Source organism: Trifolium pratense, linkage group LG1, assembly GCF_020283565.1.
Source record: "Trifolium pratense cultivar HEN17-A07 linkage group LG1, ARS_RC_1.1, whole genome shotgun sequence".
Lineage (NCBI taxonomy): Eukaryota > Viridiplantae > Streptophyta > Magnoliopsida > Fabales > Fabaceae > Trifolium > Trifolium pratense.
This window is the reverse complement of record NC_060059.1, coordinates 30,140,828-30,167,401: the sequence shown is the minus strand read 5'-3', so window position 1 is coordinate 30,167,401 and position 26,574 is coordinate 30,140,828. Positions and strand designations below refer to the sequence as shown.

General features: G+C 31.2%; 3 protein-coding genes across 4 annotated transcripts; 1 reads left to right on the top strand and 2 right to left on the bottom strand.

Annotated features, from left to right (window-relative positions):
• Positions 1–1,190: 1,190 nt before the first annotated feature.
• LOC123902941 lies at positions 1,191–4,554 on the bottom strand. The gene is made up of 2 exons (XM_045952783.1): positions 3,944–4,554; positions 1,191–1,688 (listed from the first exon to the last, which is right to left on the bottom strand). Exons 1-2 carry the CDS (start codon positions 4,207–4,209, stop codon positions 1,628–1,630), a joined length of 327 nt encoding a protein of 108 aa, XP_045808739.1. The 5' UTR covers positions 4,210–4,554; the 3' UTR covers positions 1,191–1,627.
• Positions 4,555–10,775: 6,221 nt separating this feature from the next.
• On the top strand, positions 10,776–14,535 carry LOC123888450 (actin-related protein 2/3 complex subunit 2B). 2 transcript variants are annotated; one of them, XM_045937525.1, is made up of 10 exons: positions 10,776–10,919; positions 11,129–11,195; positions 11,439–11,643; positions 11,855–12,021; positions 12,457–12,534; positions 12,618–12,750; positions 13,031–13,122; positions 13,209–13,265; positions 13,625–13,685; positions 14,101–14,535. In XM_045937525.1, exons 1-10 carry the CDS (start codon positions 10,861–10,863, stop codon positions 14,283–14,285), a joined length of 1,104 nt encoding a protein of 367 aa, XP_045793481.1. In that variant the 5' UTR covers positions 10,776–10,860; the 3' UTR covers positions 14,286–14,535. The 2 variants fall into 2 exon arrangements, with proteins under 2 accessions (XP_045793481.1, XP_045793473.1); XM_045937517.1 differs by having other exon boundaries at positions 10,779–10,919; positions 11,105–11,195.
• LOC123888465 lies at positions 12,615–16,968 on the bottom strand. Its single transcript, XM_045937534.1, has 2 exons — positions 15,947–16,968; positions 12,615–12,792 (listed from the first exon to the last, which is right to left on the bottom strand). The coding sequence occupies exon 1, from the start codon at positions 16,876–16,878 to the stop codon at positions 16,027–16,029; it is 852 nt and encodes a 283-aa protein (XP_045793490.1). The 5' UTR covers positions 16,879–16,968; the 3' UTR covers positions 12,615–12,792; positions 15,947–16,026.
• Positions 16,969–26,574: the final 9,606 nt, after the last annotated feature.

Sequence of the window (26,574 nt, the reverse complement as noted above, 5' to 3'; positions counted from 1 at the left end):
GAAGATGTTGTCAATCTTATTAGAGAATGAGTAATCACGTTCGCTTATCTCCAATCTCTTAGAAAACTTTATAATAAGGTTTAAACTACTACAAAAATGAGTAGATATTGTCAATCTTATTAGAGAATGAGTAATCACGTTCGCTTATCTCCAATCTCTTATAAAACTTCATAATAAGGTTTAAACTACTACAAAAGTGAGTTCTACAAATATTTTAAACGAAATGCATTTAGGGATCTTTGAGTTTCACGTTTGTAACATATACTATGTCCTTTAAGTTTTTTAAGTAACAAATAAGTTGTTTTAAGTTTTTAATTTATTGCACCGTTACTCTTACGGCCTCCGTTACAAAAACACTGACATAACCGTGAACTTAGCGAGGTGACACTGAACCATGATTCTTGTTATTTGAAAGCCAAAATGCAGTGTTCATTGCCACCTCCACTAAGTTACTTTAGCGTTTTTGTAACGGTGAATAACTTGAAGATAACAAACGCAAAACTTAAAAGAACATTTGGCCAATATTTTATTTAGAGCCTCCACCATCTACAAGGAGTCAACTCCACTTCAATAGAGTGAGGTCTGCATATATGTCCTGATAAAGTTCATATTTCATACAAAGATAATATCAAGGTAAACACATAATTAGAACATGTTTGAATAAACAACTTAATTAAGCACATATGCTAAAGTTAAAATAAAATCAAACTCTTCTCATATAAAATATAAGCTATTTTCATAAGTTATTCAGGAGAGCTTTTGTAAAAAGGCTTAAAACATCTTATGGACATGTCATAAGCTCTTGAAAAAGTCTTACAAGTGCTTTTGCTATTAGATAAACTCAAATATGTCAATCCAAAAACACCTTAAGTAGATTCATAAATAGAAGAGACTTTTTCTAAGACAGTGTCTACAACATAAGTCAGATATGAAGAGTAGATTCACTTAAAAAGGTAGAAGTGAATACAAACTTCAAGAGCACAAGCTGACTCTATATGGCGAAGTTGCAAGCAGCACACAAGAACCAGACTTCAACGTAATTACCTGCGAGTGAATCATGGTCCCGTAGGATGCGGTTCGAACCTACAATAACCTCTTCTCTACACCTAGTGGTGTATGTGAGTCTCGCAGCTAGGCTCTTTGAAATTTGAAACCAAAAACAAGAACTTGAATCGTGAAAATTTGTTCCATACAATGAGGAACAAGAAAAACAAAATGAAATAATGGAGGTTTGACCTCTATAATTAGAAAGATAATGATTCTAATCAGTTGAATGCACAACTATTACAGCATCAGTAGAATGTGGTTAAGCATGAAAGCTATCATCACCATCCAAATCATATTGCTGGAAGTAACGCGTGTTTTGAACTACAATCCAAGAATTCATCGCACAGTCCGTGTAAGAACCATCTCGATACTTGGATTCAATAAGGTGAACTGAATTCAAGTATCGGTAGACTTGAGAAACCGCGTGTCGAGGTTATCATTTGGACTATGTGGCTCCACCTCATGACAAAGATCAAACATGTTTTGTCTCTAGTTTGGTAAAATTCAGGGTTGGCAAGCTACAATTATGCCTCTGAATAATCCAGTAGAGAGTTTGAGACAGCTATTATCAAGATGATTTCTACATTATTGTACAGATACAAGAATCTGAATCTTCGTCATCTTCTGAGTCACTGACATCACTGCAAACACAATTTGGAGACCAAATGTGAGAAAATTATGAACCTATCATTCATTCTTAACTTGCACGAAAGTAAAACAAAGATCATGATTGCAAAGATAGAAAACCGTATATATATGTCATTTCAGTAGAAACTCTTGTACTTAGGAGGGCTTGGTTGTTATAGATTTTTAAAAATGATTTTAATTTTATATTTCTAAAAATGATTTTTATGAGAACTTACTTAAAATGGTAGAAGCTATTTCAAACTTATTTGTGATTAATTAAAATAGTAATTTTGGCATTCAGTAATTTGTTTGTCCATACGAGTGGACATCACATTACAGGACAAAATATCATCCGGTTAAGAAGATTTAATAGCATACACCCTCCAATCCTATAGATATCTGACAAAGAGAACCCTACAGAAGTAGAACTTGTATATTACCATAAAGATACCCCGTCATTAGACTATTCTACCTTAAGGCCTAAAAAACGTTCAACGTAGAAACAGAATTTCGGCCCTATTTGGATAAACATCTTAATTAAGTGTTTATAGCATAAACGTTTATCATGTAAGTGTTTATGCATGACCTATTCCTATAACAAAAGATAAAATAACGTCAAACTGTTTTTACATAAGTTATAAGTTGTTTCCATAAGCTATTCTGGAGTGCTTACGGAAACAAACTGAAATCAACTTATGGACATGTAAGTTGCTTCCAAAAGTACTTGCTAGTAGATAAACTCAAATACGCCAATGAATGATAAGGTATAAAGGCCTACCAACAATAGGTACAAAGAGAGAAATTGCAAGGTAAACTCATCAGTTGAAAATCCAAATGTATCAAAAAAAGGGTCACAAGTTCCCATTCAGTATGTTGGAAATTTTCAACAGCAACAGAAAAACCAGAAAGTCAAATGAGAAAACAGTGAAAAGAGAATTAAAAATGATAAAAGAATGTCTAAATTAAGACTCAAGTGCTGGTTCAAAGAACCTCCTAAGACACATAAATAAACAATCTATAAATGTTATGTAATCATTAACATCATACAGAAGAATGAGTTCTATTAGTTCCTTATTTCTACTTCAACTTTCCATTTTGACAGAGACATGAAAGCAAAATTATATTATTCTGACCTGATTTTATTAAATTTTTTTTTTTTTTTAAAAAGCCCTGATTTTATTAAAATAAAGCACATTTAATTTAATTTAATACAAAATGGATGTAAAAAATTAGGGCAATACACCATTTTACTCCCTGAAAGTATAACTCGCTGTCATATTGGTCCTTGAATGTATCAAAATTGCAAATACATCCTTGTGCCTCTTTTGTTAGTAATTTTATGGACTAAATTGACTAACGAAAAACACATTTGAGGACCAAGATGACTAATAAAAGAGACACTCATGGACCTAATTGAAATTTCGATACATTCAGGGACGAATGTAATGGCGAGATACACTTCTAGGACCAAAAATGGTGGTCTGCCCAAAAAAATTAATACAAAAAAGAAATGATGATCATCATGAATACATTTTAAACACCTAATGAGCACAAAGATGATCGACATCAAAGTTTCAATCAACCTATTCCAGAAAAGTTGCTTATTTGTCCAAAACTTATAACAACTCACAACATTCCATATACAGAACTAGATTTGAATACATGTCAATGTCATCACTACTTCATAACATATATCTAGCAAACATTCACCACAGCACATGCTCTAAATTAGGGGGAAAAAACAAAAATGTCAAATTAGTAAATTAGTAGATCATAAATGTTGAAAATCATGGTTTTAAATTGCAGTTGTGGCTGCAGAAAAATGTGGTCGATGCCTTTGAAATTGTCGGTTTGCCATATCTTCGTGAATACCTCAAAATCATATATATTGCTTCTGCAATCCCCTATTGAAGACTACAAATTAAAACTATTTTCAAGATTACAACTCTATTGGTAGTTGTAAGAGACATTAATTTGTAGGACCTGAATTCGAACCCTAAATTCCGCACACTTAAACTATGTGAGTCTAAGTCTAACTATTACTCTACTTGACAAAAAATAAAAAGCTATGTTCAAGATATAACCAACAACATTCAAATTATTCACGTCAAAAAAAAAAACAACATTCAAATTATAAAATTGGAAAACAAGTTACTATAAAAGGAAAACAAATCAATCAATGCAAAAGCAAAACAGAACAATTCAGATTATTGTGATTACACACCAAAAATATATAACAATTATAAAATAAATAAAAATAAAAAGTTACCTTGGTTCATATTCCAAAACCTCAGCAAGTTTATTACCATTCTTATCATTCCATTGAACTTTCCTTCTTGTCTTATTACAGTTTCTTGACATACAACCTCTTCTAGGAGGCAACAAAGAATTAGAATCACTATCATCTTCACCATTGACATGATCTTCAACTTTAACACCATCCATAACACAAGCTACAACAGGTTTATCCATTATGTAATTCTTAACATCATTAATAACAACCTTTGAATCCGAATTATCCATCAAGAACAACATAAAACATAAACACAAACAAAAACAGAGAAAACCAAAAATGAAATTGAAGCGAGAATTTAGATGAATCTAATGATTTGGAAGAAACCCATTTGACCCTTTTGACTAAAAATCATGTTGCAACTTTAAAATCTTCAGAAAGATCAAAACTTTGAATTGGTGGAACACAACCCAAAAAAGAAAAGGTCAACGCGTTTCTTGAAACGACGGTGCTATGCTATCAAGTCACGCAGAGAACGGTGGAAATGGAAACAAAAACTGAAAGGGAAAATTAAGAGGAATAGCTAGGGGAGAATCTCAGTGTCAGAAATAGAAAATTTTACTCTTTTTTCCTCGAGAAAATGAAAGGAAAAAAAATACTCCTCCAGACACAAATATAACAAAAATAAAATAATTGTTTACGCGATGTTTAAGAAATTTAATTAAGTGTAGTTAATTTTCTTGATTTAATGCAAATCATGAGTTAAGTTTATTATATTACCCTTTGAAAAGTGATTTATGCCTTTGGAATCACATAAACTTTTGAAAAGTGAAATGATTAAATAAGGGTATATTAGGAATCGTAGTATTAATTAGTTTAAAAATAGTTTTGCTTATATTTATTTCCAAAATTTAAAGTTTTTTTTCCTTATATTTGTGTCCGGAGGGAGTAAATGACAACCCATTTGAACAGATTTTTTAAATAATAATAATAATTTGGGGAAAAATTCCCCACACGTAACATATTAGGAAAAAAATTGTAAAATATTAACAACTTTTTAAAGAATTGATGCTTAGTAAATATATAGTAGAAAAATAAATAAAAATTGAGGTATTACGTTTTAAATGATTTTTTAAAAAGTATATAATTATTAAGACCATAAAATACAAAGTTCAAAGGAACTTTTGAGAGAAAAAAAAATAGAAGAATAAAATTGAAAACTCAAAATTTAGAGACCAAAGTTCAAAGAAACTTTTTAGAGGCCTAAAAGTGAAATTTGGTATATTTTGAGAGCTGAAAACATATTTAATCATTTTTTTAGAGGATCAGGTAATCCAGATTTTTATTTTATGATGAAGAGGGCAAAAACCCGAGAAAAGAAAATTATAAGTTAATCAATCTAGGGTGGAGTGCCCCAATAGATCAAAATTATACATGTCCCTAATTTATGATGGATACTATCATAAAAAACAATGTTATAATGGAACGAACATCCAATATTAGCCAAAACATCCACATACTTATTAGCTTCCCATTAAGTATGAGATATTTCAACTAACCAATCTTTCTCCAACATTTTCGAAATTTGATTCAGCAAGGAACAACCTAAAGAACTCGTCGAGTTTCTTTTCTTGAGTACACTCACCACAGCCTCAGAATCTATATGCAGATTTCTGCCACAAGTGAAGTCTAGCCAATCATTTGAACCTAATATTTTGGTTTATACAATCTGAACTTGTCAAGTAATTTATTGGTCCGCAATTTAAATTAAAGTTATTGCATATTAATGTCATTTCAGTTACGATTAAGTTGTATTTATAGAACAAATAAACTTACTTTCTTGTTTTATAGTAATTCATATTTTTTAAAAATTAAGTAATTCTTAAAAAAAAATATTCTACATGAATTTAATTTATATATACCATTAGTATAAAAATAATTAAATATTCATTCAATTATGATATTGAAAATCCCAAAATTTTGAGCTAAAAATTGCGGTGCTTTGTCTTCTACTACTGATACCTGTGTTTTTGGTTGTGGAGTGGCTGAGTCGGCCTACCATTTATTTTCGTCATGTAGCATTGCTGCATCTCTTTGGGACTTAGTTTGTGCATGAGTTGGCATTCCTCCGGTGGCTTTTACTACTTTACATGACCATTTTGTCCAGTTTACAGTTTCCGCAGGTGTATCTCGAGCGTGGCGATCCTTTCTGCAGCTTCTTTGGCTAGTTTGTGTTTGGGTGATATGGACAGAGAGAAATCATCGCTTGTTCAAAGGCTCAACAGACACACCTCATCTTTTGTTGGACAAGATCAAGCTTTTCTACTTTAGGTGGTTGAAGCCGACGAATATCACGTTAGTTTCAAACTACCATAGCTGGTGGTCTAGTCCTTTGTTATGTTTGGGCCTTGTATGATTTGTCTGTGCTTGTATTTGCATTTCCTTGACTTTAGTGTAAACTTTTGTAGTCTACCTTGGTACGTCTTGTGCTGGGGAGACTGTTTGTGTTAATATATTCCATTTTGGCTTTTTCAAAAAAAAAAATTGCGGTGCTTTAATGCCACAAGCTAATTTATTTATTTAGTATATTTGAAGAATAGCCAAATTTATTTTTTGGTATTATCCTTTGATTTTTACAAGAATGAAATCTAGTAATTTAAAGATTGACTGTGAAGTAAATATGACAAAAAAATTATTTCTACAAAAAATTCAATTCAAATTTTTTAAAATAAAAAAACTTATTAACCACTTAATTAATTTAATATTCTTAAATAATACTCCATCCGTCCCAAAATAATTGTCACATTTTACAACTGCACACTTGTCGATGCACAATTTTGATCATTAATATATTTAGTTGTGTATTACTAAAAAGGGTCTTGTTAACATGTGCCCTTAAGGCACATGTTAAGATATACCAAAATAGAAATTTAACATTTAATGATACAAGAAATTTAATGCTTCAAAATGCACAAATTAGCATTTAATAATTTCTATTTTTGCTTCCTTAACATGTGCCTTAAGGGAACAAGTTAACATTCTCCTGCTAAAAATTATGAAAAATTGACATTTTGATAGTACTCATCGAGACAAATCTAACAAAATCTCATATACTAATATTTATCTTTTTTATATTAGTAAAAAAATATGTTCAAAGTAACTTGCATGAATAATACACATGATCAAATTGTTATAATTATTTTGAGACGGAGGGAGTAGCGGTAGCCAATTTCTTTTTTATAAGCCAAATACAGTATTTTTTATTTATTGATCATGGTTAGGTTACTCAACGAGATTCCCGTTAGACGGTTGGGATGGGAAGGACAGCATAATGTGGTTGCTGCTTATGGCAATAACAGCTTTTTATGAGTTTCTGACACGTCAAAACAAACGTACAGGTCCTTGGATCCTTTCTGTCTCCATTGAAATTCATAACGTCTATTCTTCTTTAAGAAACTTTGTTTTGGAATGTTGCTCAAAGAATGAGAAATTTAAGAAATTTGTTCATAACAACTTACGGTGCACTTTTTTTTTACACTTTTTTTTTTTTTTGTCGTGCTAAACGGTGTTCTTGGAACATTTTTTATGCATTTCACTTAAAGAAATAATTTCTTCAAAAAGTAAAATATTTCAGTTTTCTATAAGTTGATTTCACACATTTAAAATTTTTGCTATTTGAGGTGCTTAAAGAGTACCCAAAAATACTGTTTAGCATTTTCTTTTTCATTTTACGACGTATTTTCATTATATTTTTATGATAAGGACGATAAGTTGTTTATCATTAAGGTGATTTTGACGATTTCATAATTTAAAATTTATTTAGTTTTTGTTATAAGTTAGTATAATTTTATCCTACCTCAAATAAGATTATTTTATGAAAAATCAATAGAAATAAGAAAGTCACAAATTTATTATTTGATGTAGTAAATTTGTTCATCTTATTTTGACATTTCCATTTTTTACTACCCACAGAGTTTTATCAATAACAAAAGTTGTTGAGACAATACTTTTGGCTCTTTATAGTTGTCGGTTCGGTCTTGGATTGGTTTTTTTTTTTCGGGGACCCTCAAAATTCATCTGATCTATCTTTTTCAGTTCGTCGACGCAACAGGTGGTCGTCAAGTACGGCGAACTTTTTGCAGTTCATATGGTTTCTTTGTGTTTGAGATTTTTGGAATGAGAGAAATTATCGGTAAATCAGCAAAAACGTTATCTCAACTAATGGACAATTTTAAAATTTACTTTTTTTGGTGGCTGAAGACGACGCATGAGACGTTAGTGCAAACTTGCATAGTTGGTGGTCGAACCCTTTGTTATGTCTAGGTATCAACTATTTTTTTTTTTATGGTTCATTCTGATTAATTCTTTGTATAACTTATGGTAGTCTCTTTCGGCATACCTCGTGCTATTTAGTTTCTGATGTATATATGATCCATTTTTGTTTGTTAAAAAAAATATTGTTCAAAATTTTAATAATTTTTTTTTTCTTTTTGGTCAAGTAGCGTAGTGGCTAGAAATTTCACTTTAAAGGCAGATAAGTGGGATGACCGGTGTTCGAACCCCGGCCACTGCATATATAATGCAACATCATACCAACTAAGTTAAACTCATGAGACTTATTTTTTTTTCCTTTATATTTTGCCCCTATAGTAAAATTTCGGCTAGCTTTATCATTGTTTATGATATGAGTATTATAGGTTACGATTGTTGTGGCTAGCGGTGTTAATTAAGTTTTACATTGTTTAAAAAAGTGGAGGTGGATCACTTTATAAGTGAGATGATTCATAAATCTAATATCTTATGGGTAAAGATGTGATGTATAACTCACTTGTATGGTAGCTCTTAAGTCCAATGTTGATGATCATCGGGGTTGTTCTCTCATGACTCAACAGTGATATCAAGGCCCGATAGTTCGACGAAGGTTCGACCTTCGCCTTATATCGAAAGTCTTTCTGACATAGGTGGTGAGACAACGTGTCTCGTTGAGTAAAGCGACAATGGCGATGCAATTACGTGTATGAAAAGCGTGGTTTAATCTTTTCTATCATCATTTGTCAAAAAAAAAAAAAAAAAACTTCTATCATCTAGCCTACTCTAGTACATATACTTGTAACCCTTGTTCCTTAAGATATTTTGATATGATTGAAACTCTAAACCGAAGGTATTATCTTCTCCTTTCTTATCCTCCTCCCAGTTTTTGTGTTCACCATAGTTAAGTTAGATCATCATGATAGCTTTTTTCTTCAAATTTTACCATGTATATATTTAAGTTGTTTTATAATTTATCGACAATTTTATACTTTATGCATTAATATAATTGAATTTTATATTAATTTAAATATATTTAAATAATATATCTATCAACTCTTTTAGGACATAATAAAAGTCATTTTCTGCACAAAGGGTGGGGTTCAAAAGTTGTGTATGAGAGGAACAAAAGCTTCTTTTGCACTGAGCAAAAAGACAAACCAGTGAACATGGACACAAAGAATCTTATATGTATCGTACTATTAATTGATAAACTCTTAGCAATATTCTTCCATTTAATATGTAACAGAGATTTTCTCTGTTCACACCTCTGTGTCTGGCTTGAGAGTGAGAGGTATACATAGAAGAGAGGGAGTGGGATTAATTAAAAGAGAAATTAAAATATGTAAAGAGAAAGTCTTCTTTAATTTGTTAATTTTTATGAGAAAGTCTTCTTTAATTTGTTAATTTTTATATTTTGTTTCATGCCTTTGTCCACTAAAAGATCATTTTAGTATTCTCTAAATTATACTAAAAATGTTTGTAGTGTAACCAAAAAAAAATGTTTGTAGTCAACGTAGGTTGATAACAATTCAAGTTAGATTTTATGAGAGCTGAGTTAGATAGAATATTGTTATCAAAGTGCTTACATGTCATTAGTGAAGTCTCATAATAATTATTGCGTTTTTATAATTATATAGAGTTTTTTTTTTTTTTTTTTTATATCAAATATAGAGATTTTTTTTTAAATGGTCAAAGTTAACTCTTGTCCTTTAATTTGTTTAACTCTTAACTCAAATAAGTTAAATACTCAATCTTCATTTTCATCCTCGAGGTTGGACACTTTGTAAGTGAGAAGACCCATAAATTTAATGCCTTACATTTTTGGGTAAAAGTATAGTGTCCAACTCATTTGGTATATAGTTACTCTTAAACTCAATGTGGATAATCCCCTAGCAGCCCCCTCGTGACCTAACAGTAGTATCAGAGCTGATGGTTTGACGAAAGGTTCGATTGACTCCTTGTATCGAAAGTCTTCATGACAAAGGTGGTCAAGCGGCATGTCCCGTTGAGTACGGCCAACGGCGGTGCAAGTGTATGAATTAAATGACTCACACTTGAGGAGATTTTGATGTGGCAAGTGTGAGGTGAGTTAAGTCTCACATTGCTTAGAAAATGAGATGTTGAACACTTTATAAGTAAGATGACTTATAAATTTAATGTCTTAAGCTTTTTGGGTAAAAGTGCGATATTCAACTCAGTTATATAATTATTCTTAAACTCAAGATGAATGAAAACCCAACTGACTCGTCGTGACCCAACAAAACTAAGTTAACTCATCATTTGCAAAGAGTTCAAAATACAATCACGAGGATAGTTCAAAATACATTTATTTATATTTAAGTCTAGAGGGAGCACTTATGAAGAAGTTGAATAGAATGGAAAGTGACATACAAACAAAGGAAGCAAATGAAAAGGAATGTTGAGTGTAAGCGGGTGGCTATGTGGATTTGCTTCAAAGGTTACCAAACATGATTACAATTTACAAAAGATGGAACTTACATTTCACTCAAAACTTAATTCATTATCAAAAAACAGTTGAAATATGATATTCTTAGATTTTGTATATATATAGTTCAGAATATAAACAATGAAATGTGTATTCACATAATTTGAGAGCAGAAAGAAGATTGTTTTATCTGAATATGGCATGCATTGACAGAGCATCCCCTGCTCTGAAGCAAATACTTCTCAAGTTGTATCGGTAAGAAGACTTTATTTTATACATATACATATTGCATTACATCTAGAGACCTAGGAGCAACTAGTAACAAACGAGTAAACCGAAGAGTAAATAAAAACATAAATTGAAATTAAACCAATAACATGTGATCATTTGTTCACGCAGTTTAGTAAAATGTGCTTACGTCTTAGAAAATGTTGTTGAAGTGATTCTTCATCACTTATTTACAGTGCTGAGAAGTCCATAGAGATTGATCATCATTTATATGAATTTGGATCAGTGGAATACCATATTCAGGTAAAAATCTCCACTTCCTAAAATTTTAACAGTGTAATCACACTTTTTGTTGATAAATTCAGTGAGATTCTATGTATGTTTGGATCAGCGATGAGTTTGGCAAAATCACTATACTTTGAAGTTTCAACAAAATTACAGTATTACCGTGATTTCATTAAACTTAACGTCAATCCAAACATATACCAGTTGAAGTATGAACAAACTTTTCAATAAAAAATTGATTAATCCTTTGTTACCTTACAGTCTCAAGCCTCTAATCCACTTGTGGCCTACTTATCATTATCAATACCTCCTCTTTGCCATGGAACCCTACCAAATACACTTTCTTCATACACCATTGAAAAGATAAAGGGAATTTGTCCTAACCTTGTGGAGATTGAAGAACCTGCTAGAGAAGGATTTCAGCTTACTTTGAAGCTTAACCTAGATCACATTCCAAGAAACAAAGGTTTGTTTCCCTTAATTCATTTGCAGTATAGTTGCTACCAAGGTTATCAAATTCATGAATTATATGTAGATTCGTACGAATCTACATTTTTAGGTGTAAAAAACGAATCAATTATTAATATTCCCACACCATACAGCTTGCAAATGTATGATTTTCAAATAAGCTAACTTGACATTTCAACTTGTCTAATGATACACAATTCTTGTTGTAGACTATGTCAAGGTCATTGAGGATATTTCCACAATTCAATCAGTAATTCTGAGTTCACAGCTGAAAGAAATACTGTGGAATGTGAATTCTGATGATGCAGTTCAGGGGATGTACAAACCAATCAAAGTAGTTTATCATCCAAGAGAACCATTCTTTGTCATCAGGCAGGTAATTCCTATGCAATAAAATCTTAATTTGAACTTGTCATGAAGAATGCCAAAGAAAAACAAGAAAACTAAGTCCCTATTTGGATAAACAGTTTAATTAAAGCCTAATAGCATAAACACTTACCATATATATAAACTATTTTTATAGCGAAATATAAAATAAAGTCAAATTGTTTTTCATATAAGTTATAAGTTGTCTTCATTAACCTATCCTAGACAACTTATGGAAATAAGGTGAAAACAGCTTATAGACATCACATGTCATAAGCTGTGTCTATAAGCTTTCTCATATAGTTTTACAAGTGCTTATGTCAGAAAATTAACTCAAATAAGTCAATTCAAACAGACGATAAGTATAAGAATGATACATTCATAATCAAAGTTGTTCATATTCTAATGCCTTTCCGATTTGATATATAATTCATGCTGCATACAGCCACAGAAAATCATAGCAATATTCCCGATCCGTTTCAAAGAAAACTCGGATGTCATTATTGCGACAGCTTTCTTTCAGGTTTGCAGCTAAGAAAACACAACTAAGTAATTTATTTTAAACTCAATGTGGTTTCAACTCATTTGTTTTACTACCTACGACAGGAGCTCGTGGATGTTGGAAATTCAGATAAATGGATAAAGACACCACCTTGCAGCTGGTCAGCCATTCCTCCACCAGAGTTGAGAGGAGAAGCTTTTGAGGATTTGAATACCAATGGAGGGTTTGTCTCTTTTGGTATACTATTCTCCTCCAACAATTACTCCATGAACAACTTCCCTACAAGCCATAAATTGATTGGATTGTCTTATATGAACTTATCCAAGATAGATTATGAAAACAACTTATAACTTGTATGAAATTTTTTGACTTGATCTTATCTTCATGTTATGAACGCTTAAATAAGCTGTTTATCCAATCAGAGCCTAAATTCAAATAAAATGAGCTCAAGAAAAGAAATGTTGAGTAAGATGGATTCCAAGACACTTGTGACTAACTATTTTTTGGTATTTTATAGAAATCTCTTCTCGGCATGTTGAAGGCAATAGGCTAGACAAAACTGTATGGAATCTATTAAATTTTAATGCAAATGTTAGATATCATGTAAAGGTAACAATATTAGTAATATTGTTTCATAATAAGGACTACTTCCAATTGAAAATTTCTGACATCTTTGACTACCATCTTTACTGCAGAGCACCAAAGGTTTCATTCACAGAAGGATGAGGAAACGTTTGGAAAATTTGGTTCAGGTACATAGATTTCTATACAGGCAGCATTGAAATTTAATGTGCATAGTGAGACCAGTGTTGTCAAATAGTGGCTACAACGGCGCTACACCATTATAGGAATTTGAACAAATCGTTATAATTCTGTGATACACTATGTAGTACAAGGTGTTGTCAAGTAACGGCTATTCCAGCACTATAGCCTTATAGGGTAACAGAATTTGAACACAAGTGAGACCTAAATGAGATCCATTCATGCTCAAAGTGCCTACAAAAAGGCATTTCCTACGCCAGAAATAATAATGTTTGTGTGACAGACAGTTATCTACTAAAAATGGCTAAACCTCGTTTGACAAACAGTAATCCTTTCGTCTTATATGCAGGTTCTGCACCAAACAAACTCAGAAGAAAATGAACAAACCAAACAAGTGAAAAAACATCAAGGTCTGTTTTCTACTGATAATAAAATTTACAAATCATGTAGATAGATCATACTTTTAACTTGTGTCATAATTAGCCCTTAAAAGGTATTCTATTAACTTTTCATTTATATACTAGACAACTGTATTCTTAAATAGAATTTAATTTATATACACTGTCAGTATAAAGAATGTTTACATTGCCAATCAATCATAACCGCCAAATTATTAAAAATGTTTGACGTCAAGCATAACTACTTCTAAGGTCACATATACGGTTGATTGTGATTTGTTGACAATGTAAAAAATATTATACTGATAATGTATCAAAATTAAACTCTTCGTAGATATGGAGGACAGACGTAATATAAAGTAAGAAAATGAGAAAGTTGTCGGACACAGTGCATATTGTTCATTTAGAATTTCTATTCAACATGCAGGGTGTAGGTATACCAAGAAACTAGTAAAATCATCAAAACACACCATGAAACAAAGATGGCGCACCTTGGGAAGAAAAATCAAGAGAATACCTTTCCGACTTAAAATTCACGGATTTACACGATTTCGTCAACGTTGGTTGAGGTTCCCAAAATTTTCTTCAACAAAATATACAAAATTAGAGTAGATACTTTTGCAGTTATTATTTCTTATGTAATATATGGACTCCAACTAAGTGAGATAGACCTGGAATGTCTTAAGTGCACTATTTGCTCAAGTGTATTGTATATAGTTATAAAAAAAATTTATCTGACTTTAAACTATTTGATTATTGTAAACAAAAGAGAGGATATTCATTCCTCAAGAAGTTGGTGTTCATACTATAATGTTTGTTTGGCTTGAGTATTTAGAAGTGTAACTCTGAAGAGTGAATATGCGTTCTTATTAGGAACACGTTTTAAACACCAGATACTTGACATAATTATACTTGAAAGAAACAAAACAAGTCTAGCAGCTTAAAAACTCAGTTATGCATGAAGTTCTACCTTTATTTGTTTCTAAACATTTCTGGCATGAACCAATCTACAAAAGGCAACCATTAAAAATACCATTAACATTTTCATTGAAGAAGATTTAGTAAACTCACCAATGATCTACAAGAAATGTAGTCTGCTCCTATTCTATGAAGCACATGACACGTGTCAAACATCAGACATGCCTTCAATCTGAAGTGTTAGTGCTACATAGATACTATTTATTGCCCCCTTAGGATTGTTAATGTCACGAACAATTCTCCTAAAATCTTAAATTGTTAGGTGAAAGCAAATAAATGATTTTTTTAATATTACATCTATAATGTGCACCGTCATTGAAGAACCCTTCTTAATTGTATTATACATCACTACCATGCTCACTCGTGCACAAGCTCTTAAGGCATGAAGCTGTTGGTAGTAAACCTCCCTATTATAAATACCTATGCTAGAATGAGGTTTAGACAACAACAGGATAATGTAAACGGGCATCCCCAAGTGGATTAGAGGCAATAAAGCCCAATTCATTTGGATTAGTCAATAAATATAGAATAGGAAGCTGAGAAAAGGTAGTTGGGAATTACGCCCAATCTCCTAGTTGGTTTTGCTATTTTCCTTTTCTAACTACCTGTGTACTGTTATAACTGAACTGTATAACTTCATCTCTGTGGTGAACATACATTTCTCACTGAGTTTCTAAGAATCATGAACAGAGTACCAGTAAGTCTCAGTCACGGCATAAAGTTAAAGTTCTTTGTTACCCACTCACCACTCAGAGTCTATAAACAAAAAGAACCTTTCATTATGAAAGTACACTTCTAGAAAGCATTGGAATGGGACTAGAAAGCTTCTTTACACCCGCTGTACAGTTTAGGGATAAACTTGTAATCACCGTAGTATTTTAACACAGCCTGTGTTCTATAATCCTAAGTATTGCATAATAGAAAACTACCGCAGCCACTCTGATGTCGGTGACATCAGAACAATTGGTCAAACTCTATGGTCAACCATTGTGTTTTTGTGTGTTTAGTTATCTGTTTACTTAGAGTCAGGTTTGCTGCACTAACATTTTCCGACTCTACCTTGCAAGTACCCGAGAGTACCTAGATCCAATCCCCAACCGCATTGAATACAATAAAAAGTATAAAGACTTGATATAAAAGATGTATCACAAGATCACAATCATCAAATTTTCTCCAAATGCTATAACTTCCATTGATTATATTGTAAACATATACATTGTTCAAAATATCTTGACATGAAACACTGTTACAAAATCAATTAAACAAAATACTAAATTAGGTAAGCACTTTCTAACCTGGAATTTCAAAAAACATTATCGATTCACATTGCAAACTTTCCTTCATTGTCACCATCAAAACAAAATCCATTCAAATTTCATCCCATCTCCAGCTCAGAAACATCATGCTCAGACAACAACGGTCCCTTCGCCTCACCACCTCTCAAATTCCTATTACCAGCCAACACTCCAAACAATCCAAGTACCAAAACTAACACCACAATAGCATGCAAAATGAACAATAGTTCCATCATAGCAACACCCCTCAAACTATCCTCATTAAGATCACATTGAACATCAACATTATCCATTTGAGGAGTCAAACTCGAAATCGAAATCTTTTTACACCCTTTCAATCCAAAAACATCAGTATACAAAGAAAACCCAATTTGCAACAACCAAGTACCCTTAAAAACCAACCCAGAAGACAAAAAAAACTCAGCAAAAAAAGCAGAAGGCTTAACAGACAAATAAAAACAAGCAAAAGAACAAACAAGAGTCAATCCACCTAACAATCCATAAACAACACCAGCAACACCTGAAATCCCTTTATCCATAACAGAATATTCCATCAAAAAAACAACCCCACCAAAAACAAAAACAAAACTTTCATTAACAAAGATCGAGTTAACATATTCAAAGAAAATGATCAATATGATCAAGACCCAGAAGGCTAAAACAGCGAAAGATTGTTGGAAGAATGAGAATCTGTAAGTTGGGTGGTTAGAAAAAGAGAGAAAGAGAAAAAATTCAGAGAGTGATGCAATAGGTAAAGCTATGAGAAGAAGATAAAGATCGAGATTTTTCCATTTTGGGTCGGAGAGATACCAGAGTTTGGATCGGAAATGAGATGGGTTTTGAATGTAGAGAGAGGATGAAGAGACTAAACGATGAATTCCAATGGGGAAGAATAGGACAAAACCTGAGAAATTTGTTGCTAATGATGCCATTTGTTGTTGTTAAGGTTGTTTTTTGTTTGTGTTGTTGTTGTTTTATTTCAATTTCATTTCATGTCTTGGTCTTTTGGTTCTTTGGCTGGTTTTTGGTATGTATAAGAGTGTCATATTCTGAGAATATAAATAGATAAAATAATACGAGATTGTATCAAGAATCAAGAATTATCTACAAAAAACAGTAAGAATAGCCTCCGGTGTCGAGGGAATTGGATGAATAAAGATTAAAAAAAATCGATGTGATTCAAATCTATGTAGGACTTTCACCAAAGTTATTTATAGAGTGGGAGTCTCGAAGAAGAATCGAACGATCCGACTCTAAACTGATATAACCGACAATACATTAAAGCATTCGGTTCGATTTGGGTTGGGTTTCGGGTTAACAATTGCGAAAAATTGGGCATAAATGGTTGCATATAGTCGGGTGTGGGTTTCTAAAATTTTATCTCTTCGTAACCAAAACTGATCGAACAACCATTAAGATGCAAATTAATGGTTTTCCATCGGTCTCTCTCTTTCAATCTCGTATACTCTTCACTTTTTTGTTTTTATCCATCTTTGATATAGTAGAAAAATGTTGGCTAAATTAGTTAAATGGTCCCTTAAAGACATTTTAGGTTTTACAATGGTCCTTAAAGAGAAAAAAAAAAAGGTCTGAATTGAGAGAATTTCTTAAAGACATTTCTTAAAGACATTTCTTTTAATCACAATGGTCCCTTCCGTTAGTTTTTAACACAAAATGCATTAGGTGGACTCAGAGGAGGCTCGCTTGCATGTGCGAGGTGTGCGACGGCATATGGCCTCAAAATTTTGAGGGCCTCAACTCAAAATTTTGAGGTCCTATAATATTACTTATATATTATTTATACCTATAAAATATCAGATGTATATTAATAGATTAATTTTTATGCCCTAAAATAATAGTTATATATTGTTAATGTTCATAAATATCATGAGTATCAATGTATTAGTTATCTATACTCGTAAATATAGTTCTAGTCCATTTTAATCTTTGCATAAAATTTAATCTTAGATTATGATGTTCTTTTTTGACGTTATATTCAAAGATGATTATTTTGTATTTCTTGTTTCATTTAATTTAATGTAAGATTTAATATTGATAATTTATATGTTTACAAGAATGTTTTTTTTTTATATTATATGCAATTTAAATCAATAATTTTTTTTTATTAAGGGGCCACTTTTATATTTTGCACAGAGCCTCCTAAAACTCGGAGACGCCCCTGGGTGGACTAACGTTACATTTGGTGCACCATAGATCTCAATAAATCTCTTAATTTAAACCGTTTGATCTTATTGAAAAACAATAGCCATTGAATTTTGAATTTCCACCATATCTAACGGTGCACCATGTTATGATCATAAAGCCCAAGTTAGTGTCAAGCCCAAACATTATGCAATGTGAGAAATTAATCTTTTCTTTTTATCTTGTTCTTAGGAAACTTCTTTACTCTCGAAGTATAGTAAATCTATTTTCACAACCCTAACATTGATGCTTTCACAACCCTAACAAAAGGTGTTTGCTGAAATGTCAGGGCAAAGTGTTGGCTCTTGGTTGACCTTCATTCAAGGAGTTTTGATTAACACTTATGGTTGGGAAGTCTACACATCAATGTTATTGGATTTATGCAAAACTTATGCTTTTAGTGATGCCTCAAAATATTGCATTTTTCCTAATTCTCTTTTAGTGGGATTTGAAATAGTTGCTATATTGAACGAGAAAGAATTGTTAACACATGAGTTTGTCTTCAAGTGTGGTGTTGTTGTGGATATTCCATTTATATATGGGGTCTATGGTTACCTGAGTGGCTGAGTTGGATTAATGGTAGTGACTTTGTTTACTGTGTAGTGATGATTAAGAAAAGATGCTTCACCCCTTGCTTAATGTTTGTGCTTAGTCAATTTGTCTTGATTTCCAAATCCTTATGGAGTTGTCCTCTCTCTTCAATATTTTTCTGTTTCATGTAATTGGGAAGCTATGTGCTCACAATTCTCTATTCTTGCAAGCCCCACACTAATGGATCCACACATTTCACATTCATTGGCAAAAAATCCCAAAAGTGATTTAACCACTATTTTTGAGAATGTATTTTTTCTTTGGTCAAATGAAGCTGCTTATAATTCATTTGGAACTTCGGATTTTGGCTTACTTGGCCAACTTCATCCATACCCCACTATTAGTGTTGCCTCATTAATGCTTAAGCACTCTCCAATCATCCCTATTTGTATCCATGGCACCAATGTGAAACATGTAGTATTTCTAGCTTCCAATGGAACTAATGCTCTAGTCTTTATACCCAACCTCTACATGCTCTCTATCAGTAACAATATTCACACAGTTATAAATTTTAGTCCTTTGTTCATTATCACAGTTGTTCTATCCTTGATCAAAATTAAAAGTCAACATCTACATTCAAAATGTGATGCTACTATTGATCAAGTTGAGTATGAGAAGGCAACTTGGCTCAACATTGGAATATCATCAAAACTGGTTGTCAATATAGCCATTGATCTTGAGGACAAGATCACTTTTAGAGGGGTTGATAATGATATGATCAATGTTGTAGTGATTCCATGTTTGTCCACAAATATGTTTACAATGAGGAAATCATTTATTACATCAAGGTTGTTGAAGTTGAAATGATGGAAAGAATTAGGCATAAGAAGATGCTTCTGTCATCATGGAGTGATGCTCTTGAATTTTACCATGTTCAAATTATGGATCAACTTGAAGTTGATAGTTTGAATTTTCAAATTTTCTTCACTCATTACCATGACTACTGTATAGTTGGTAAGGGTACATGGTGGCAAATTAAAGGTAAAAATATGTTTACACAGGGTCAATTCGAAAAGGTTTGTGCTTGGGATAATCCTTGTGGTGTTTCCTTTAGTATTGGTACTGATATTAATGATCCAGGGAGAACTTTATTGCTATTATGTATTCTTCTGTTTATGAGGAGGATATATGGCCTTCATTCTTTGAAGATTGGACAAGTTCTTTGGTCTTCTTTTTATTGCGTGTTTGCTAATATGGACCAAGTTAACAATGACAATGAACTCAATGTTAATTGCACAAACTCAAAGGTGTTAACAAAGGTGGGGCATGCATCCACCTGTGATTTGTTTCCAATTTCTTGTGCTCACTTTGAACCATGGGATCCAGGTCAACAATTGGGTTTGTCTACAACAGGGAGGTCCTTTCACATGAAGCAGTGGGATCCAGGAAAATTTATCTCTTCAATATTGTTTTTAACAACCTTGAGGACAAGGTTGATTTTGAAGGGGTGGGTAATGGTATGATCGTGAGGCCCAAGTTAGTGTCAAGTCGAAAATGAAATGAAATGAAGTGGTGACTCATCTACCTTCTAGAATAAGTTTGTTAGTATTATATAAACTTGTATTGGCTTATTTAATCATTATGCAATATGAAAAATTAGTCTTTTCTTCTTATCTTCTTCTTCTTGGGAGGTTTCTTTACCCTGGAAGTAGAGTAAATCTATTTTCACGACCCTAACACACCATTACCAAATAATTTTTTCTCTCTATTTCTTCATCTTCTTCATTTACCTTGTTCTTCATCTTCCTCACCATGTTCATAAATTCATCAAACAAATTGCAACTTCAACATTTTCGAATTTGCAACAAATTAAAGGTAATGGTATACAAACCAAAACTAGATACTTTTTATTAAAATTTAACATTGGATGTTCATCATCTCTTCGAATTTCTGAGTTTTTCTTACCAAAATAAAATTATGGATTTTAAACCGAAATGAAAAAATCTACCCAATAAGGTAACAATAATAACAACAACCTCAATTGAAGAGAATAAGAAAGGAACAAAGATTTTGTGTGCCTTGAGGAGGAAGAAGGAACAAGGATTTGGGAATTAGGGAAGATAACATAGTAATTAGGTGTGAGAAACAACAACAACAAATCAACATAAGGAAGAAGATGAAGGAAATGGTGAAGAAGATGAAATCCGAAAAAAAAAAATCTTACCTTTGTTTTTTTTTTTTTGGAAAATGACTTGTCACGTCATCAAAACTTTACGTTTTCCGTGAAAATTAGACGGAAGGGACCATTGTGATTAACGGAGATGTCTTTAAGGACTAATTCAGACATTTTTTTTAAAGGACCATTGTGAAACCTAAAATATCTTTAACTAATTTAATTTTTTTCAGTTTTTTTTTTGCACCCCCAATCCAACTAAAAGGAAAAAAAATTCTAATTATTTGCAATTTCTTCTCTAATTAGTTGGTTTTGTTATAACCAAATTTCTATAATGAAGGAATTTAGAAAAATAAATTTAGTTAATTAATAATTAAATTAATAATTAAACTGAGAAAAAGAAAATTAGGTTTATGGTCTTTTTAACAATTTGGTTAATTAATAAAATAAATTTAGTTAATTAATAATTTAATTAAATTAAACCGAACGCAATTTCAGTTTTGATTTCTGGGATTGGGAAGATTGGGAGGTTTATGGCGCCATGAATTCTAAGTTCTGTTCTGCGTTCATCGCAAATTTCTATAATGAAGGAATTTAGAAAAATAAATTTAGTTAATTAATAATTAAATTGAGAAAAAGAAAAATTAGATTAAACAAATTGTTAAAAGACCAATCGCAAAATAGAACCGGTAGAAAATAAAATGCGATGAACGCAGAACAGAACTTAGAATTCATGGCGCCATAAACCTCCCAATCTTCCCAATCCCAGAAATCAAAACTGAAATTGCGTTCGGTTTAATTTAATTAAATTATTAATTAACTAAATTTATTTTATTAATTAACCAAATTGTTAAAAAGACCATAAACCTAATTTTCTTTTTCTCAGTTTAATTATTAATTTAATTATTAATTAACTCAATTTATTTTTCTAAATTCTTTCATTAATAGAAATTTGGTTATAACAAAACCAACTAATTAGAGAAAAATGGCAAATAATTAAGATTTTTTTTCCTTTTAATTGGGATTGGGGTGCGAAAATTTTTTTAAAAAAAAGATTGAAAAAAATTTTGATTTTTTTTTTAAAAAACTGATTGGTGATGTGGCAAGCCAAAAAAAAATACATATGGCTGTGCCACGTCATTCTCCATTAAACCCATGTGGACGGCAGAGACTAAAACTATTGACTAATGAAACTCCAGGTACTAAAAAGTGTGAAAACAAATTTCGGAGACTAAAACAAAAATTCTGTGAAACTATAGAGAACAAAAACATATTTAACCCTTAATATATGTTTTGACTTTTGAGGTAGTAGCTCCTTTTAAAAAAAAAAAAAAAGTACGAGTGGAATATTCACCTGTTTATACTTTCCTTAAAAATTTCATCAAACTTTTATAAAACAACAAAAAGAAAATCCATGGAACTAATCAACTAATCCTAGAAACACAATAATATTCAACATCTTCTTCGTCTGCCAACCTAAATTAAAATCCTCAAATTAATTTTTGAAATATTATTTTTGGGATAATTCTCAACTTTAATTTTTCAAACCCATATATATATATATATATATATATATATATATATATATATATATATATTCTTGACTCAATTTAATTTTTCTCTCTTTCATCTAACTTTTTTTTTTGGTCAAGCTCTTTCATCAAACTTTATCCCAATAAATTTTCAAAAATAATAATTTCAACAAGTATACGGAGAGTATTGATCAAGATCTTTTTCAAAAATAATAATCAATGTATCTAATAAAAAACATTCAATGTGATATATGTCTTGATAAAACTCTAGGTGAGCCCATTAAAATAGTGTTTGTTTCATGCGATGAGCACAAAGTAAGCAACAAAAATTCAAGTGAAAAAAAAAAACGAAAAGGAAAGAAAAAAAGAAATGAAAATGAAATAGGAAAGAGTAGATAGCAAGTAAATCTGAATATTAGTAAAAAAAATAAAAATCAAGTGGCCTAAGTGGAATAGTTTGCATATAGGGTAAACCTGCAATAAGAAAAGTAGGTAAGTTGGAAAGTTCAAATTTAGCTTATGAGTCAGATAAATTGGATGGAAAAGATACACAAATGGTAAAAGACAACAATACAATTCTTTTATTTTTTTTATTGGTTTCCTTTTAAAATTAATTCTTAATTACCATCTATATCCATTATGTCTATTTAAGCAAATATTTTAATTAGGAGGGAGAAGTGAAAAATAAAAAATTTATTTTAATACCTTTTTACAAGTTAGGAAAATTTACTTATCCATACAAAGAATAATATCATTTTTTATTATTTTATAGAGTATTTTATTTATTTTTGACTAAATATAGAGTATTTCACAATGTTTTAAATACCGGACCAGAGATCGAACAGTTATGACCTTTGGACAATGGTTCAATTGGTTCAACCGGTTCAACTATTATTAAACAATTTGAAACGGATACAAAATAAATACATAAAAAAAATGTACATTTCAACACCCAGACACAATTTTATTTTTTTACATAAACACAACATACATGTAGAAAAAAATGTCTACATGGCCCAAAGCCCAACCCACTTCACTAACCCTAAATATAAAACAAAGTAACAACTATGCATATACTATGCCCAGCCGCCACTCTCTCCTCCTCCTCCTCCTCTACCACATCATCACAATGCTTGCTTATGAGCAACTCAACATTCCTTTCACTAGTAAAAGATATGTAAATTTTCATTTCCCTGTCCATTACCACTACAATTTTTAGTTTTGAGTATTATGTTGAAATTTTACTTTCAAAAATGTCTTTTATGTTTTTATTTGTTGAGTCTTTTTATCAGTGTGATCTGTCGGTATTGTCCATTTACCAGCTACATAAATTTTCTCTTTAGGGTGAGTTTCTTAAGGCTTTCAAGAAAAATTTTGGTTTAAAGGTTAAATTAAACAACTTTCATCTTCAATTGACAACAATCTGAAAATTGGATGAAGATTTTGTTGTCATTCGGCCTGAATGGACTATAGTTGATTAAATACTTGTTTGCAGGTTCAACTATTAGAATTTTTTTATCTTTGCATATATGAAAAATAATACCAGATTATTATGTTATTGGTTAATGTATATGTTTTTGAACTTTGGATTGATTTGAAATTCATTTATCCCAGAATGTTATATGCATGAATTTAGATAGAAAAGTGGTAGTTGCGTTCAAACTATCTATATATATAAATCTTAGATAGTTGTCCAATTGTCTATCTAAACCCTAATCCACAAATCAATCAAAACCTTTCATTTAGTCACATCACTTACATCCATTTAATGTGTGGTACTAATTATAATTATAATAATAATAATAATTATTATTATTATTATTGTTTTGGGTTTTTATCCATTTTAATTTTTTTAAATTTTATTATTTTGTGTATTTTATTGTTTTTTTTTCAAAATAGTTAATGTTCAAAATTTGTCTATTCTTTGTGTATATAAGAAGTTGGTCGATTGTTAGGACTACTTCCTAATGTTAGTAAAAAAAAAAAACTAATGGTTGGTATGCACCGCATGATTTTTATCATATTCGATTTTGAGTATGAGTTAAGTTGGTTTATCGTTGCTCCAATGAGTTTCAAATTAATATAAATGACAAATTCAATAATAAAGTAGTTTATCCAACTCATAATCATGCCTTATTCAACGTCAATTGTTTTTCATGGTCAATTATATGTTGTCATTTCCAAAGTTATTTTAAAGAATGAGTTAAAGATATTGCTAACCAATGTTAACGAAGAAAATACCAAAGTAACTTCAAATGTGATGTATAAATAAATAAGTTTTTTAAATGTATAAACACATATTTAACATCTATATCACATTTAGATAACTTTTATTGTTACTATTATTTTGATAATACCAATTATTTCAATTGGAAATTACTACTTATACAAATAATTTTTTGACATTATAATATAAAATAGAGCATAAGACCCGTGCATCGCACGGGTAAGCGTCTAGTTATTCTTGAATTTTAGTTCACTAATCATTGACCATAAACAATTGTGGGAGATGTCGGGCTTAGACCATTTTATAAATTGTTGAAATTTTCACAAAAAAGAAGTTTGTTTCATGAATCATTTCATCATCGTGTCTTTTCTGAAGTCCTTAAATTTTGATGAATCATGTATTTTAATTTTCTTCTCCTCTGAAATGATTTTATCGTTTTTTTATTAGACTTGTGAGAGAATTTTACACAGAAATATGTTGCTATTAGACTTAAATTACTTTTGGAATTATTTAGTTTAAATGGTACATTATGAACATAACTGATCTATTATTTTGGCAATAGCTCACATTTTGTCATTTTTTTATTAGATTCGGATGATGTTGATTTCATATATTTATCTAAGTGAAGGTACAATAATAGTGCATGGTAAAATTCTACTCACCATTCTAGTGTTAGAGCTAGTAAACATCTCTTTGGTGCTTTAGTGCATTATTCTTTGATATTAAGAGTTTAACCTCTATACATACATAACCACATGCAGATAGTTGAAGAAGGTCTTCGTCTCAAAAACAAGGATTCTAAATTGTCTACTTCATTGAAGCATTTCTCTAGCAAACATCGTGTGCTTTTGAAGGGAACTCCTCTTCAGGTCTATTTTTTTTTTTTGGCCAATTTAGTAATTAAATTCCTTTTTTGAAATGATTTATGGATTTAATGAATTTCTTTCGAAAATCATTATGGATGGATTTTATTTTTTAATGGTTTAATTGACTATTTTAATCCATGCATTATAATCCAAACAAAATTGTGTCTAATACTTGGTAAATATTCTATTTGGACATTAGATGATAGAATTAAATCTTGCTTTAATGGTATTTATTTTGAACATCTAAGCAAGATGTCAACATGTAGACATCATACCAGGTTGTTGGAATCTCTCACAGAGAAATTCTTAGGCGAGTAGAGCATCTAGACATCGAGGCAACACCCGTAAACATCTCAATCCTCTACCTATAACCTCCTTGCTTAAGAGCTTTGGAGTTAGTACACAACTTACAACTCAAAACCCTAGTCTTAAGCTTGCATCAAAGTGACACAAGAAAAAGCTCACAAAAAACAATGAACACCCTAAACCCTAAAACACACGCTTTGTGAAAAGACAGCTTAGATGATTAGAAAATAGGTTTAGGTCTTCATATATATAGTCGGAGTTAGAATGAGCTTGTTGCGCAAGTAAAGGCTTCAAAATACAACTGGATATTGCGATGGTCAGCTCACAAGATTTACTCCTAAATAATTCTTTAAGAAAGGTTCACTTCAAAAAATTAATTCTTCAAAAAAAATAAATAAATTGATGCATTCCAAAAATATTGAAACATATTTTTGGACTGAATAAAATAAACAAAATAAGGTGCGTTTTGGCGTACTGGATAAGCTCAAGCTTATTCTAGAATCAAATCTTCAAAATATATTAGTTGAAAAAAAGGCGCGCTTCTTAGGTGGCATATGTTGTATGCACACGTTACATCATCTTGGTCCAACATCTGGCTATTGTTTGTTTTTGCAAAATTGTAGCGAACATACAAAACCCAACATCAACCATAGTCAGTGATTCGCTAACTTATCGGCAGAATGATTACCTTCGCGGAAGATATGCCATCGAGTAATCTAAAGACCCAACATCAAACAATTACACCAACAGTTACGGAGATACCATGGTATGATGTTTGGTAATTCAAACGC